The sequence below is a fragment of the Bombina bombina genome, chromosome 4 (assembly GCF_027579735.1).
Source record: "Bombina bombina isolate aBomBom1 chromosome 4, aBomBom1.pri, whole genome shotgun sequence".
NCBI lineage: Eukaryota > Metazoa > Chordata > Amphibia > Anura > Bombinatoridae > Bombina > Bombina bombina.
In genome coordinates, this window is record NC_069502.1 from 459,914,989 (window position 1) to 459,931,552 (window position 16,564).

A 16,564-nucleotide genomic window follows, 5' to 3' on the forward strand; every position below is an offset into this window, starting at 1 on the left:
GTAAAATTAGAATTCCTAGGATACTTTCATTTCTCCAAGAGGGTTTGGATAAAGGTTTGTCAGCTAGTTCTCTAAAAGGACAGATCTGCTCTGTCTTGTTGCACTTACTTCTGGCAGCCGTGCCAGATGTACAGGCATTAGTTAGAATCAAGCCTGTCTACAGACCTATGACTCCTCCATGGAGTCTAAATTTAGTTCTTTCAGTTCTTCAAGGGGTTCCGTTTGAACCTTTGCATTCCATAGATATTAAATTACTATCTTGGAAAGTTCTGTTTTTGGTTGCTATTTCTTCTGCTAGAATTTCTGAATTGTCTGCTTTGCAGTGTACTTCACCCTATCTGGTATTCCATACAGATAAGGTAGTTTTACGTGCTAAGCCTGGTTTTCTTCCAAAGGTGGTTTCCAATAGGAATATTAACCAGGAAATAGTTGTTCCTTCTCTGTGTCCGAATCCAGTTTCGAAGAAGGAACGTTTGTTACATAACTTAGATGTAGTTCGTGCTTTAAAATTCTATTTAGAAGCAACAAAGGATTTCAGACAGACATCTTCTTTGTTTGTCGTCTATTCTGGTAAGAGGAGAGGTCAGAAAGCTACTGCTACCTCTCTCTTTCCTTTTGGCTAAAAAGCATCATCCGTTTGGCCTATGAGACTGCCGGCCGGCAGTCTCCTGAACGAATTGCAGCTCACTCTACTAGAGCTGTGGCTTCCACATGGGATTTCAAGATTGAGGCTTCTGTTGAACAGATCTGTAAGGCAGCGACTTGGTCTTCTCTGCATACTTTTGCCAAATTTTACAAATTCGATACTTATGCTTCTTCGGAGGCTGTTTTTGGGGGAGAGGTTTTGCAAGCTGTGGTGCCTTCCGTTTTTAGGTTACCTGACTTGTTCCCTCCCTTCATCCGTGTCCTAAAGCTTTGGTATTGGTTCCCACAAGTAAGGATGAAGCCGTGGACCGGACACACCAATGTAGGAGAAAACAGAATTTATGTTAACCTGATAAATTTCTTTCTCCTACGGTGTGTCCGGTCCACGGCCCGCCCTGGCTTTTAGTCAGGTTTAAAATTTTTATTTTTCTGTATACTACAGTCACCACGGCACCTTATAGTTTCTCCTTTTTTCTCCTAACCGTCGGTCGAATGACTGGGGGGCGGAGCCAGAGGGGGGGCTATATGGACAGCTTTGCTGTGTGCTCTCTTTGCCATTTCCTGTAGGGAATGAGAATATCCCACAAGTAAGGATGAAGCCGTGGACCGGACACACTGTAGGAGAAAGAAATTTATCAGGTAAACATAAATTCTGTTTTCATATATCTATGGTTTACACTACATGTATACCCCATAGTCTGGTGGACTTAGCACATTTTTTCATTGCAGACATTTGACTATTAGCACTCAGTACTGTCTCTGTACTTCCTATTATCCGTGGTGGTCAACTGACTTGCTGTACCTGCATGCAAGTCTGCATATAGAATAGATCCCAGTCTCAGTTGTATTATATGTATGTCCATCCATGTTAGCTCTCAATGAGGCCTTTTGTTGTGTTTCATCTTCCCTTAGTTACATCTTTCTTTGGTAGGTTTGTCCTTTCTGTACGTCATTCCCAATTTCTTCTTGTAGATCACTCGTATCCGCTCATCGTTTTAATAAGATGTTGTTTTATTTCATTCCTCTGTTATTTAGGGTATAGGACTGTAGGGCTACTTATTTAAATAGAGTCTGCAGTCTTTTTTGTGGGTAAATGGCTAAATAGGGGGCTCTGAACTTTAAGTTGGAGGGAATTACTCCTGTGTCCCCCTCCACTATAAATGTGCTGTATATGTTGGATAATCTACCCCAAGAGGGGCCTGATTCACAACATAGAGCTACAAAAGGTTCCTAGAGCCTCCAGCCGTACCCTAGTTTGTTGCTCCCCTCTATATAAGTGCCTTAAAGTCTGGAGGAGAATTTAAACCTCCTGGGGCTATGGTGCCCAACCTATATATCCATTCTGCCTCTTGCCTTAAGAGGGCTTTGTTGCGATCTCCTCCCCTATCTAAAGGGGGAATGTGATCAATCAGAATGTACCTTATAGTGGATACTTGGTGTGCCATCCGTGCACAATGTCTGGCTACTGGTTGGTCGGATTCTCCCTGGGACAACGCTACTCGTATGGCTCGTCTATGATTCGCCATCCTCTCACGTAGTGTGCCACTCGTTTTGCCGACATAGAATCGTGCACATGGGCAGTACAGGAGGTATACCACAAATGTGGTGTTACAAGACAGAGTGTTTGATGGTGTATATTTTATTTGTATGTGGGTGATGGAAATTCTTTGTTGCTACCCAGCCATTGCATGTAGTACACCCCAGGCATTTGTATGAGCCTTTAATGTTGATACAAGTTGTTTGTATGTAACTATGTTTTGGGTCTGTCCGTACCAGAGCATCTCTGAGGTTGGTGCCCCTTCGATAGGCTATCATGGGTGTTAGGTTTTTCGTGAATGTTAATTTGGTATCTGTTTCAACCACTGGCCAGTGCTCCTTTAATATTATGCCCGCATCCGTAGTACTGGGTGAGAAGGTTGTGGCCATGATCAATCTGTTTTTCTCTATTGGCTTTTCCTTGTGGCTGAGGCTATGCTGTGTATGAGGTAGGATTTCTCTTAACATGTTATCCACTACCTGTTTCTTATAGCCCCTCTGCAGGAACTTATCCCTCATATATTGCAGTTGTGAGACCCCTGTTGCTGTGTTGGAGTTGTTACGCATGACCCTGGTCATCTGGGATTTAGCGATGCCTTTTAATAAAGCTGGTGGGTGGCAGCTAGTGGCATCCAAGATAGAATTTCTGTCAGTAGGTTTACTATAGAGCGTTGTTCCTAGAGAGTTCCCTTGTATGAAAATACTAAGGTCAAGAAATTGTATTTCTGTATCATGGTGTGTCATTTTAAACCTCACTGGGGTAGGGGTATTGTTCCAATACTCAAACCAGTCTAGAAGCCTTTGTCGCCCCCCTCTCCAGACCATGAACACATCGTCGATGTATCTTGCATAGAATACTATCGAGGATGTGTCTATTTCACAGGAATTGATTTTCGAATTCGGACATGTAGATATTGGCATACGATGGGGCCATATTAGACCCCATCGCTGTGCCTGTGAGTTGTAAGTAAAACAATTTCTCGAACCGGAAATAATTCCTGGTAAGACAGAATTCCATCAATATCATTAGAAAGTTAATGGGTGGTCCCTCATACTGCTCACTGTCAATGAGGTGTCCTGTGGTAGCCGTCAGACCAGCGTCATGAGGGATAATGGTGTAGAGACTGTTGACATCCAGGGTAACCAGGATGTCACCAGTCTCCACGACCACATCCCCCATTTTCCTGATCAAATCACTAGTGTCAGATATATAGGATCTAGTCTTCTTTACAATAGGTTGTAAGAGGATGTCAATGACCTGTGCCACGGGCTGTGTGACTGACTGTATTGCTGACACTATCGGGCGCCCAGGTGGGCGGTCCAGTGTTTTGTGTATTTTGGGAGTAGTGTATAGGATAGGAATTTTAGGATATGTGGTAGTACAATACTCATAAAGTTGTTCAGTGAGGTGTCCCTGTTCGAAACCTAGTTTCAAGATCTTATCTAGTTCATTTTTGAATTTAGCTGTGGGGTCATTGTGTAACACTTTGTAGGTATTGTTATCAGCTAACTGTGTTAAAATGTCTTCTCTATAATCATCATAGTTCATAATGACTATGGCCCCGCCTTTATCGGCCGGGCGGATGATTAAAGTATGATCATCTTGTAAAGATTTGATTGCTGTCCTCTGTCTGTGTGAGGTTATGTTTCCATAACTTGTTATTTCTTTGATGTTCCATGTCCTGTGTGACTAGTCTCATATAGGTCTTAGTGCTAGCGCTGCTGTTTTGGGGCTCAAAGGTACTAGGTTTCTTACACTTTTGTATTGGGCTTATGGATTCCACCCTTTGTAGAATATGTTGAAAATGTTCTTTAATTTTCAGGGTGCGATTTAATTTGTACAGATCTAATTTGAGATCTAACTCTGCCATATTATGGCTTGGTACAAACGATAAGCCTTTGTTAAGGATAGTACGTTCAGCCATTGTGAGGACATGCTTACTAAGGTTAACTATTATATCCTCCGCCTGTTTTGGCGTGTGGGTCTGTACCTGCCTCCCTGCCCGCCTCTACACCATTATCCCTCATGACGCTGGTCTGACGGCTACCACAGGACACCTCATTGACAGTGAGCAGTATGAGGGACCACCCATTAACTTTCTAATGATATTGATGGAATTCTGTCTTACCAGGAATTATTTCCGGTTCGAGAAATTGTTCTACTTACAACTCACAGGCACGGCGATGGGGTCTAATATGGCCCCATCGTATGCCAATATCTACATGTCCGAATTCGAAAATCAATTCCTGTGGAATACAGACACGTCCTCTATAGTATTCTATGCAAGATACATCGACTATGTGTTCATGGTCTGGAGAGGGGGGCGACAAAGGCTTCTAGACTGGTTTGAGTATTGGAACAATACCCCTACCCCAGTGAGGTTTAAAATGACACACCATGATACATAAATACAATTTCTTGACCTTAGTATTTTCATACAAGGGAACTCTCTAGGAACCACGCTCTATAGTAAACCTACTGACAGAAATTCTATCTTGGATGCCACTAGCTGCCACCCACCAGCTTTACTAAAAGGCATCGTTAAATCCCAGATGACCGGGGTCATGCGTAACAACTCCAACACAGCAACAGGGGTCTCACAACTGCAATATATGAGGGATAAGTTCCTGCAGAGGGGCTATAAGAAACAGGTAGTGGATAACATGTTAAGAGAAATCCTACCTCATACACAGCATAGCCTCATCCACAAGGAAAAGCCAATAGAGAAAAACAGATTGATCATGGCCACAACCTTCTCACCCAGTACTACGGATGCGGGCATAATAAAGGAGCACTGGCCAGTGGTTGAAACAGATACCAAATTAACATTCACAAAAAACCTAACACCCATGATAGCCTATCGAAGGGGCACCAACCTCAGAGATGCTCTGGTACGGACAGACCCAAAACATAGTTACATACAAACAGCTTGTATCAACATTAAAGGCTCATACAAATGCCTGGGGTGTAGTACATGCAATGGCTTGGTAGCAACAAAGAATTTCCATCACCCACATACAAATAAAATATACGCCATCAAACACTCTGTCTTGTAACGCCACATTTGTGGTATACCTGCTGTACTGCCCATGTGCATGATTCTATGTCGGCAAAACGAGTGGCACACTACGTGAGAGGATGGCGAATCATAGACGAGCCATACGAGTAGCGTTGTCCCAGGGAGAATCCGACCAACCAGTAGCTAGACATTGTGCACGGATGGCACACCAAGTATCCACTATAAGGTACATTCTGATTGATCACATTCCCCTTTAGATAGTGGAGGAGATCGCAACAAAGCCCTCTTAAGGCGATAGGCAGAATGGATATATAGGTTGGGCACCATAGCCCCAGGAGGTTTAAATTTTCCTCCAGACTTTAAGGCACTTATATAGAGGGGAGCAACAAACTAGGGTACGGCTGGAGGCTCTAGGAACCTTTTGTAGCTCTGTAGTGAATCAGGCCCCTCTTGGGGTAGATTATCCAACATATACAGCACATTTATAGTGGAGGGGGACACGGGAGTGATTCCCTCCAACTTATAGCTCAGTGCCCCCTATTTAGCCATTTACCCACAAAAAAAGACTCTGCAGACTCTATTTAAATAAGTAGCCCTACAGTCCTATATACCTATACCCTAAATAACAGAGGAATGAAATAAAACAACATCTTATTAAAACGATGAGCGGATACGAGTGATTGGGAATGACGTACAGAAAGGACAAACCTACCAAAGAAAGATGTAACTAAGGGAAGATGAAACCCAACAAAAGGCCTCATTGAGAGCTAACATGGATGGACATACAACTGAGACTGGGATCTATTCTATATGCAGACTTGCATGCAGGTACAGCAAGTCAGTTGACCACCACGGATAATAGGAAGTACAGAGACAGTACTGAGTGCTAATAGCACATTTTTTCATTGCGGACATTTGACTAAGTCCACCAGACTATGGGGTATACATGTAGTGTAAACCATAGATATATGAAATATTGTTAAATACTGGTTTGAATTTTTTTAGTTGTGCATTTATGTTGTTCGTTTTTATTTTTATTTTCCCTTATGCCCCTCTCAATGTGTTTAAGTCTTAGTTTTATGGTTCACCTTTATTGTGCCCGAGTTGCTTCTAGTGGCTAATGTTGGTGTAATATACACACATACAGTAGCAGCAATAATCATGTCATTTACTACTTGAGGACGTTGGTCCAACCCCTGCTATTGGGGAAAACTTTTCTGTTATAGCGGTCTTTAGAGTGCAAATACTACCATAGACCAGTGCGCCAAGTAGATCTGGCAGTAGCCGGTTACCATAGCAGCACAGACAAACAAATCAGACGCTCAGCAAGACAATAAATATTACAAACTTCTTGGGCAAAAGAGATACTCTAATAGCAAGTCTAAATGCTTGCAGATAGAGATATGCGAGTAGCATAAAGAAACGAAAAAAGTGTTGCGCGTTAGCTTTGTAATAAGAACAGAGGGACACAGAATAGCATTTAGCAGATTTAGTGATATCACAATTTAAAGCACATTAATGTCACAACCAAGAATGGTACACTTAAGTTCTTTCACGATATGTATTGCATACTAATTTTATATTGAAGCACAGTTTTATGTTGCAATTTTATTATTCTAGTTATTGACACCAATTGCCGGAAACACAGGAAGTGTAGTTAGTTCCGGTATGCACACAGTGGAACGCAGGAGATGCGCTCCAAATGCACTGTTTAGGCGCCAGCTCACTGATTTCAACACAGGTATTTGAAATTGTTTAAAATCACATGTTTTGATTTAAATGTTTGCTTGTTTGACACAAAACTTATGCTGATGACGGGGAGGAAGTCCCTGAAAACGTTACATTAAAGATTTTTTCTTCACTAAAAAGACCTGAGAGTGCATCAGTTTTTTCCAGGAGTATCCATCGCATGTTTGCACCCAGGCAGATGTGTAAAAAAAAAACTGTCAAAATGCACTAAGATAAGAGGCGGCCATCTAAGGGACACAACCCAAATTTGTTACAGGGATAGACTTTTTGATCCTGAACCATCGTAAGCTAAGGCGGTTGCTGTTCAGGTGTCTCCTGTATCAGATATGCCACAGCTTTCTCCTCAAGCGTCCCAATCATTTTCGTGTCCACATGCAGTGCCCTGCGTTTCCTCACGCTCCGGTAGGAGTTTCTTTGCAAGATGTTGCTGCCCAAGTATCCTCTGCGGTGTCTGAGGCGCTGTCTGCTTTTCCCATGCTTCAGGGAAAGCACAAGAGGAAATTTAAAGAGTCAGTTAGTAAGGTTTTTGATCCGGTTGTGGCTAACCAGGGTGCTCTTTCTCAAAAGTCTGAGACACTTTGGTAGCATCTGAGGGTGAAATCTCAGACTCGGACAGTATAATTCCTTCTCCTGATGCTGAAGTTGTATCCTTCAGGTTTAAGCTGGAACACCTCCTTATGTTACTTAAAGGGACATTGAACCCAAATTTGCTCTTTTGTGATTCAGATAGGGCATGCAATTTTAAGCAACTTTCTAATTTACTCCTATTCATTTTTCTTCATTTTTTTGCTATCTTTATTTGAAAAAGAAGGCATCTAAGTTTAGTTTTTTGGTTCAGACCTCTGGGCAGCACGTCTTTATGGGTGGATGAATGTATCTACCAATCAGCAAGAACAACCCAAGTTCACCAAAAATGGGCCGGCATCTAAACTTGCATTCTTGCATTTCAAGTAAAGATACCAAAAGAATGAAGAAAAATTGATAATAGGAGTAAATTAGAAAGTTGCTTAAAATTGCATTCTCTATCTGAATCATGAAAGAAAAAATTTAGGTTCAGTGTCCCTTTAAGGAGGTTTTGGCTACTTTGGACGACTCGATAGACTGTTGTAGTCAACCCTAAGAAGTCTAGTAAACTAAACAAGTACTTTAATGTTCCTTCCACGTTGGAGGTATTCCCTGTACCAGACCGTGCTACAGAGAATATTGCACTGGAGTGGGAGAGACCTGGAATTCCTTTTTCTCCATCTCCAATGTCAAGAAAATGTTTCCAGTAGCTGACTCCATTAAGGAGTCATGGCAGACTGTTCCTAAGGTGGAAGGAGCGATTTCCACTTTGGCCAAGAGAAAACCACTATTCTCAGAGGATAGCTGTTCTTTAGCAAGGCCTCCAACTTCTTTTCCATTGGATCCTTAAAAGATGTACGTTCACCAGGGTCTCCAATGGCAGCCTGCGGTGTGTATTGCCACTGTCACCAATGCGGGAGCCTAGTGGTTTGATGCCTTGTCTGATTCTATTCAGACAGATACTCCTCTAGAGGAGATCCAGGACAGGATCAAGGCGCTTAAGTTAGCCAATTCCTTTATCACGGATGCTTCCTTACAAGTTATCAAGTTGGTAAGGTTAGGGAACCTAAGGGGGTTTGTGACATTGAAGTCAAGTGTAGAATTATACACTAGTTAAATCAAATAGCAAATATATTTATTTTTACACTTTTATTTAACAAATATGCTTGAAACAGACGTTACCAGGGGGGGAATAAAGTAAATCCACGGTTAAGCAACCTCTGGACCAATTGTAAATTTACAGAATCTAGAGATCCCCACCGGTAATTGGACAAGTAAAATAGGGATGTGTTATAGAAGGCTAAAAAAGAATGGGATAAGTCACTTCCATACTTCAAATAAATAATAGCCAAATTCGATAGCATCCAAGTTTAAAAATAAGGGCTAGTGGACTGGGTGTTGCATGTCAAATCAGTAAGTCATACAGGGTAGGGAAGTTAGCATAAGGGTGATTCCATACACACAGGGTAGGTACTTAGGACAAGCATACAAATGTACAAGCTATGCGCTCAAAGGCGTCCTCCTGCCTGCGTACTGCTCTGATTAAACAGAGTCAGACGATTTCTGGCTAAAATCCCTTTCAGATAGAGCTAGTTCACATACACACAATTCATTCTCATATGCGCTCTGGATGTATTATATTCAATACAAAATGTCACCATAAATTTCTCTCAGTTAAGTTCAAACCGATACATTCAATTCAACATCAAAGGTTACTATGTAGCTTATAGCGTAATGGCGTATAGAGCTTAACAGAAATGTAGCTGTTTGTAACTAGGCAATTAAGCTTATTCTTAGATGACAGTTATAAATATTATAACAACCCTCCTATAGTAGCAGTTGGAGTGAGAAAACTATAGCAATATAAATATAAGGTTACAGCGGTATACAGTTAGAGAATTTTGAAAAAACCTCTACTGCTATTTTGGGTATGTGACTAGCTCGCACGCTTATTCCACCCAAGGCCACGCCCACCAAAGCTCTATCTGAAAGGGATTTTAGCCTGAAATCGGCTGACTCTGTTTAATCAGAGCAGTACGCAGGCAGGAGGACGCCTTTGAGCGCATAGCTTGTACATTTGTATGCTTGTCCTAAGTACCTACCCTGTGTGTATGGAATCACCCTTATGCTAACTTCCCTACCCTGTATGACTTACTGATTTGACACGCAACACCCAGTCCACTAGCCCTTATTTTTAAACTTGGATGCTATAGAATTTGGCTATTATTTTTTTGAAGTATGGAAGTGACTTATCCCATTCTTTTTTAGCCTTCTATAACACATCCCTATTTTACTTGTCCAATTACCGGTGGGGATCTCTAGATTCTGTAAATGTACAATTGGTCCAGAGGTTGCTTAACCGTGGATTTACTTTATTCCCCCCCTGGTAACGTCTGTTTCAAGCATATTTGTTAAATAAAAGTGTAAAAATAAATATATTTGCTATTTAAGTTATCAAGTTGGGAGCAAAAATGTCTGGTTTTGCTGTGCTAGCTCACAGAGCCTTGTGGTTGAAATCCTGGTCTGCGGATGTTTCATCTAAGTCAAAGCTTTTGGCTATTCCCCCCCCCCCCCCACCCCCACCTACAAGGGTAAGACCTTGTTTGCACCTGGCTTGGCTGACATAATTTCAGATATTACAGGTGGAAAGGGATACTTTCTTCTACAGGATAAGAGGAATAAGCAGAAAGGACATCAGAGTAATTTTCGTTCCTTTCGAAACTTTAGAGGTAAACCTTCCCCTCCCTCTTCCAAGCAGGAACAGTCCAAGCCTTCTTGGAAACCCAATCAGTCTTGGAAGAAGGGAAAGCATTTTAAGAAACCCATGGCTGATTCCAAGTCCGCATGAAGGGTCTGCCCTCGACCCTTTCTCGGTGGACATTGTATCCCACGGGTACAAGTTATAAATCAGGGTCTGGGATTCTACTCCAATCTGTTTGTGGTTCCCAAGAAAGAGGTAACTTTCAGACCAATTTTAGACCTGAAATGTCTAAACAAGTTACTCAGAGTACCGTCCTTCAAGATGGAAACTATACGTTCTATTCTTCCCTTGGTCCAAGAGGGTCCGTTCATGACAACCATAGACCTAAAGGATGCGTACCTTCATGTTCCCATTCACAGAAATCATCACAAACTTCTGAGATTTGCCTTCTTGGACAATCCCTTTCAGTTTGTAGCTCTTCCGTTTGGTCTTGCCACAGCTCCCAGAATTTTTTCAAAGATTCTGGGGGCTCTACTGGCGGTGGTCTGGTCTCGGGGCATGGCAGTGGCGCTCTATCTGGGCGACGTTCCTGTTCAGGTGCAGTCTTTTGACCGAAGTGGCTCGAATTATTCAGTGGGCGCAGGCCAATATCTGTTTATCTGCGATCCACATTCCAGGAGTGGACAATTGGGACACGGATTTTCTGAGCAGACAGACTTCATCCCGGGGAGTGGGAACTCCATCCGGAGGTGTTTTCCAGCTTGACCCTTAAATGGGGGCGACTGGATCTCATGGCATCTCGGCAGACTGCCAAGCTCCCGAGGTACGGTTCAAGGTCAAGGGATCCACAGGCCGTTCTGATAGATGGCATACCCGTTTCCTCCGTTCGCTCTCCTTCCACGAGTCATTGCTCGGATCAAGCAGGAGAGGGCGTCAGTGATTCTCATAGCACTGGCGTGGCCTTGCAGGATCTGGTATGCAGACCTAGTGGAAATGTCATATCTTCTACCTTGGAGACTACCTCTGAGGAAGGACCTTCTACTTCAGGGTCCCTTCCTTTATCCAAATCTCGTTTCTCTGAAGCTGACTGCTTGGAGATTGAACGCTTGATTTTATTTTTTGATCCAGGCTTGCAAGCCTGTGACGAGAAATATTTACCATAAGATATGGCATAAATATCTGTATTGGTGTGAATCCAGAGGTTACTCTTGGAGTAGTCAAGATTCCTAGGATTTTGTCCTTTCTCCAGGAAGGTCTGGAGAAGGGTTTGTCTGCAAGTACTCTGAATGGTCAGATCTCTGTGTTGTCTATTTTGTTGCATAAACGTCTGGCGGACATACCAGACGTGCAGTCTTTTTGTCAGGCCTTGGTCAGAACCAGGCCTATGTTTAAACCTGTTACTCCTCCATGGAGTCTTAACCTTGTTCTTAGTTTTACGGCAGGCTCAGTTTGATCCTATGCATTCCTTAGATATTAAGTGGTTATCTTGGAAGGTTTTGTTTCTTGTTGCTATTTCTACTGCTCAGAGAGTCTCAGAACTCTCGGCATTAGTGTGATTCCCCTTATCTTTCATGCTGATAAGGTGGTTCTTCGTACTAAGTTAGGTTTCCTTCCTAAAGTTGTTTCGGACAAGAATTTTAATCAGGAAATCGTTGTTCCTCTTTTGTGTCCTAATCCTCCTCATAAGGAGCATTTGCTGCACAACCTAGATGTTGTGCGTGCACGGAAATTCTACTTGCAGGCGACTGTCTTCTGCTTTGTTTTTCTGGGAAACGCAACAGTGAGAAAGCTACGGCTGCTTCTTTCTTTCTTCTTTCTTGCAAATCTGTGGAGCAGATTTGCAAAGCTGCAACTTGGTCCACTCTGCATCCTTTTTTCTAAATTTGATACTTTTTCTTTGGCTGAGGCTTCTTTTGGGATATAGGTTCTTCAAGCAGTGGTGCCTTCTGTTTAGGTTACCTGTCTTGTCCCTCCCTTATTTGTGTCCTCTAGCTTGGGTATTGATTCCCAACAATAATTGATGATGGTCCGTGGACTCACTGTCTTAAAGAGAAAACAATTTGTTTACCTGATAAATGTGTGGTTATTGCAGGATGCCTCGATATCGAGGCATCCTGCAATAACACCCCTGGGCCATCCGATGCAGAGAGAGCCACTCTGTGGCCCTCTCTGCACCGGACATCGATGGCCGGTATCGTTGGTGGGTGGGAGCTGACTTGGGAGGCGGGTGTGCGGCCATCGATGGGCCGGGTAATGTAGAGGGCGTGGCCGATGGGGGCGGCGGGCGGGCGCGTGGACGGGAGCAGGTGGGAACCGCTACACTACAGAAAAGTTTTTTGTTTGTATAAGTGGGAGAAAGGGGTATTTTAATGTTTTTAGGTATCTAGGAGGGGGTGGGGGGTTGGTCTTTGGTGTGGGGGGGAGCTACTCTACAGAAAATGGGAACATTTTTTAAAAAAAACTACAATTTTATTCTAAACTGGGTACTGGCAGACAGCTGCCAGTACCCAAGATGGCGCCCATTAAGGCAGAGGGGGAGGGTTAGAGAGCTGTTTGGTGGGGGATCAGTCAGGTTGGGGGCTAAGGGGGGATCCTACACATCAGCATATGTAAATATGCTTTAAAAAAAAAAAAGCCTAAATATACCTTTTATTTTAGTACTGGCAGAGTTGCTGCCAGTACTAAAGATGGCGGGGACAATTGTGGTGTGGGGGAGGGAAGAGAGCTGTTTGGGAAGGATCAAGGGGTCTGATGTTTCAGGTGGGAGGCTGAGCTCTACACTAAAGCTAAAATTAACCCTGCAAGCTCCCTACAAGCTACATAATTAACCCCTTCACTGCTAGCCATAATACACGTGTGATGCGCAGCGGCATTTAGCGGCCTAAGTACCAAAAAGCAACGCCAAAGCCATATATGTCTGCTATTTCTGAACAAAGGGGATCCCAGAGAAGCATTTACAACCATTTGTGCCATAATTGCACAAGCTGTTTGTAAATGATTTCATTGAGAAACCTAAAATTGTGAAAAATTTAAAGTTTTTTTTTTTTTTAATTTGATCGCATTCGGCAGTGAAATGGTGGCATGAAATATACCAAAATGAGCCTAGATCAATACTTGGGGTTGTCTACTACACTAAAGCTAAAATTACCCCAAAAAGCTCCCTACATGCTTCCTAATTAACCCCTTCACTGCTGGGCATAATACAAATGTGGTGCACAGTGGCATTTAGCGGCCTTCTAATTACCAAAAAGCAACGCCGAAGCCATATATGTCTATTTCTGAACAAAGGGGATCCCAGAGAAAAATGTACAACCATTTATGCCATAATTGCACAAGCTGTTTGTAAATAATTTCAGAGAGAAACCACTTTTTCACAAACTTTTGAACTATTTTTTGTATTTGATCGCATTTGGCGGTGAAATGGTGGCATGAAATATACCAAAATTGGCCTAGATCAATACTTTGGGATGTCTACTAAAAAAAATATATACATGTCAATGGATATTCAGGGATTCCTGAAAGATATTAGTGTTCTAATGTAACTAGCTCTAATTTTGAAAAAAAAACTGGTTTTGAAATAGCAAAGTGCTACTTGTATTTATGGCCCTATAACTTGCAAAAAAAGCAAAGAACATGTAAACATTGGGTATTTCTAAACTCGGGACAAAATTTAGAAACTATTTAGCATGGGTGTTTTTTTGTGGTTGTAGATGTGTAACAGATTTTGGGGGTCAAAGTTAGAAAAAGTGTGTGTTTTTTCCATTTTTTTCTCATATTTTATTATTTTCATCATATATACATATATATATATATATATATATATATATATATATATATATATATATATATATATATATATATATATATATAATATATAAATAATAATAATAATGGTATCTCTAGAAAGTCCATTTAATGGCGAGAAAAAGGTATATAATGTGTGGGTACAGTAAATAAGTAAGAGGAAAATTACAGCTAAACACAAACACCACAAAAATTTAAAAATATCCTTGGTCCCAAACTGACAGAAAATGGAAAAGTGCTGTGGTCATTAAGGGGTTAAAGACCAAGTAATATGGCTGAGGCATATTGAGCTGTATGTCTATGGGTTAATGTTTGCAATCTAACAGTATGGGCTGTCAAAACCATTTTTTCTAGTGATCACAAATGGAAAGAGAAGTAATCCTTTTGTTCTTGCCATAAGTACTAATTGTTCTTACCTTGTCCACAGTTACCTGACCCTTTAGATCTAACTAGACTTCTCTTGTTTTTGTTCGTGTTTCCTGACATGCTTGTCCGTTCTCCCTGCGTTTGCCTCCTATGTCGCTGCTTTTTCTGCTGTGTGGCTGGACCTGTAGCATCAGGTAGGAAAGCATAGATGTAGGTGCATTGCTGGTATTCTGCAATACTTGGTATTGGTGTTTTATGTCTTTTTAGTCTTTATGATTGCAAAATGTTGAGGTTTTTTTTGTCTACTTTTAATCTTAACCAATTTTCTTTCTTGTCAGGATATTAGCATTATAATTTTAAAGGAATCTGAACAATCAGAATTATAGATAGCTGCTCCTTTTTTGTTTTAAACTTTAAAGGGACACTGAACCCAAAAATCTTCTTTCATGATTCAGATAGAGCATGCAACTTTCTAATGTACTCCTATTATTCAATTTTCTTCGTTCTCTTGCTATCTTTATTTGAAAAAGAAGGCATCTAAGCTTTTTTTTTTATTCAGAACGCAGCAATTTTTTGCAAGGACAACCCAGGTTGTTCACCAAAAATGGGCCGGCATCTAAACTTACATTCTTGCATTTCAAATAAAGATACCAAAGGAATGAAGAAAATTGGATAATAGGAGTACATTAGAAAGTTTCTTAAAATTTCATGCTCTATCTGAATTGCGAAAGAAAAAAATTGGGTTCAGTGTCCCTTTAATTTATTAATAAATGCTTTTAATCTCTGCAGTTGCGTGGACAGACAAATGCATATATTTTTGTGTATACCCAGATTTAACATTTATTTTATTTTTATATTTTTTTTGTAGTTTGGATTGTTTCAGAATGATCATTTATTTGTATAGAGCCACAAAATTCCGTAGTGCTGGGTACTTTGATAGTGGTATACAGTGACAAGCATTTGTGATGAGATACAAAAACATAACTGACTAAACTAATCTAGTACAGGAGGAGGAGGGCCCTGCTCCGAAGAGCTTAGTCTACTTGAGGTGGTTTAGCTAATTTTGGACACTTTTTTTTTTTTTTTTTTTTTTTTTTGTTTGTTATAATTTATTTTAAAGTGCAAACATATTACTCTGCACTGTAACATTTGCTACAGAGTAGCATTGTACATAATTATGGTTTTATGTAATTTGTGAGAAATATCCAGTACATCCTTTTTTTTTATATAACCTCTCTTTCTTTCCTTAATAGACCAAGGAGGAACAGTCACAGATCACTAGCCAGGTGACAGGACAGATTGGTTGGAGACGTGAGGGGATCAAATACCGCCGGAATGAATTATTTCTTGACGTTCTGGAAAGTGTAAACTTGTTAATGTCCCCACAAGGTGAGCACACTGCATAGGTCATTTCTTTAGTGGTTGTAATATTCTTCAAAATCTGATGGGTGTTATCTTTTTTTTTTTTTTTTTTTTTTTTTTATTTTTTTATTATAGTATTTCATTACTGTTATTTCATATTACCTAACATCTTTCTGACTAAAAGGAAAATGAAATATATTATAAAATCAATCAGTATACATTAGAGCAATGGACCAAATTTATTAGAGTGTATCAAGATTAAGAACTAAGGCAGAGTCCTGAGCAACACATGACACCCCTCAACTAGCGTGAGATATGTATGTATACATACTAGAGCTGCAACAACTAATCGTCATAATCGATAATAATAGATTATGAAAATAGTTGTCAACGAATCTCATAATCGATTAGTTGGATTGCAATTAGTTGGTCTGTGCACAACACCAGCTGCTTCACTCCAATGAACTCCTGTACATGGTATTGTGTTTTATGGTTATGTCCTTAGCCTAAAGGACATCTACAGACGTCTACTTTTCACTTTTTCAGGACAGTATACGTTAACAACTACCCCTGGCTTATGTGCAACTCAGAAATAATAGGAGTCATCATTTGGATTGTTTATATTAAATCAGGTGATTTGGAACTATGCTTTTCATGATATAGTGCCAAGCTTGTTATTTACACCTAGCCCTAGATTGATGAGAGTTATTTAAATTGATGTGCACTATTATCTGTTTGCACAATTATTAGCATATTGCTTGTTATTGCTGATTATATGTACTGTAAAAATAAATGTGTAAGGCTTTGTCCTGTTATT

General features: G+C 40.8%; 1 protein-coding gene across 2 annotated transcripts in view; it reads left to right on the forward strand.

The window, feature by feature from the left end:
• The window catches only part of AP2M1 (adaptor related protein complex 2 subunit mu 1), a 237,324-nt gene that overhangs the window by 100,611 nt on the left and 120,149 nt on the right, over positions 1 to 16,564 (forward strand). For both annotated transcript variants that reach the window (XM_053710328.1, XM_053710329.1), the window contains exon 5: positions 15,639 to 15,774. In XM_053710328.1, coding sequence (XP_053566303.1) covers positions 15,639 to 15,774 — 136 coding nt within the window. The remainder of the gene's footprint in view (positions 1 to 15,638; positions 15,775 to 16,564) is intronic.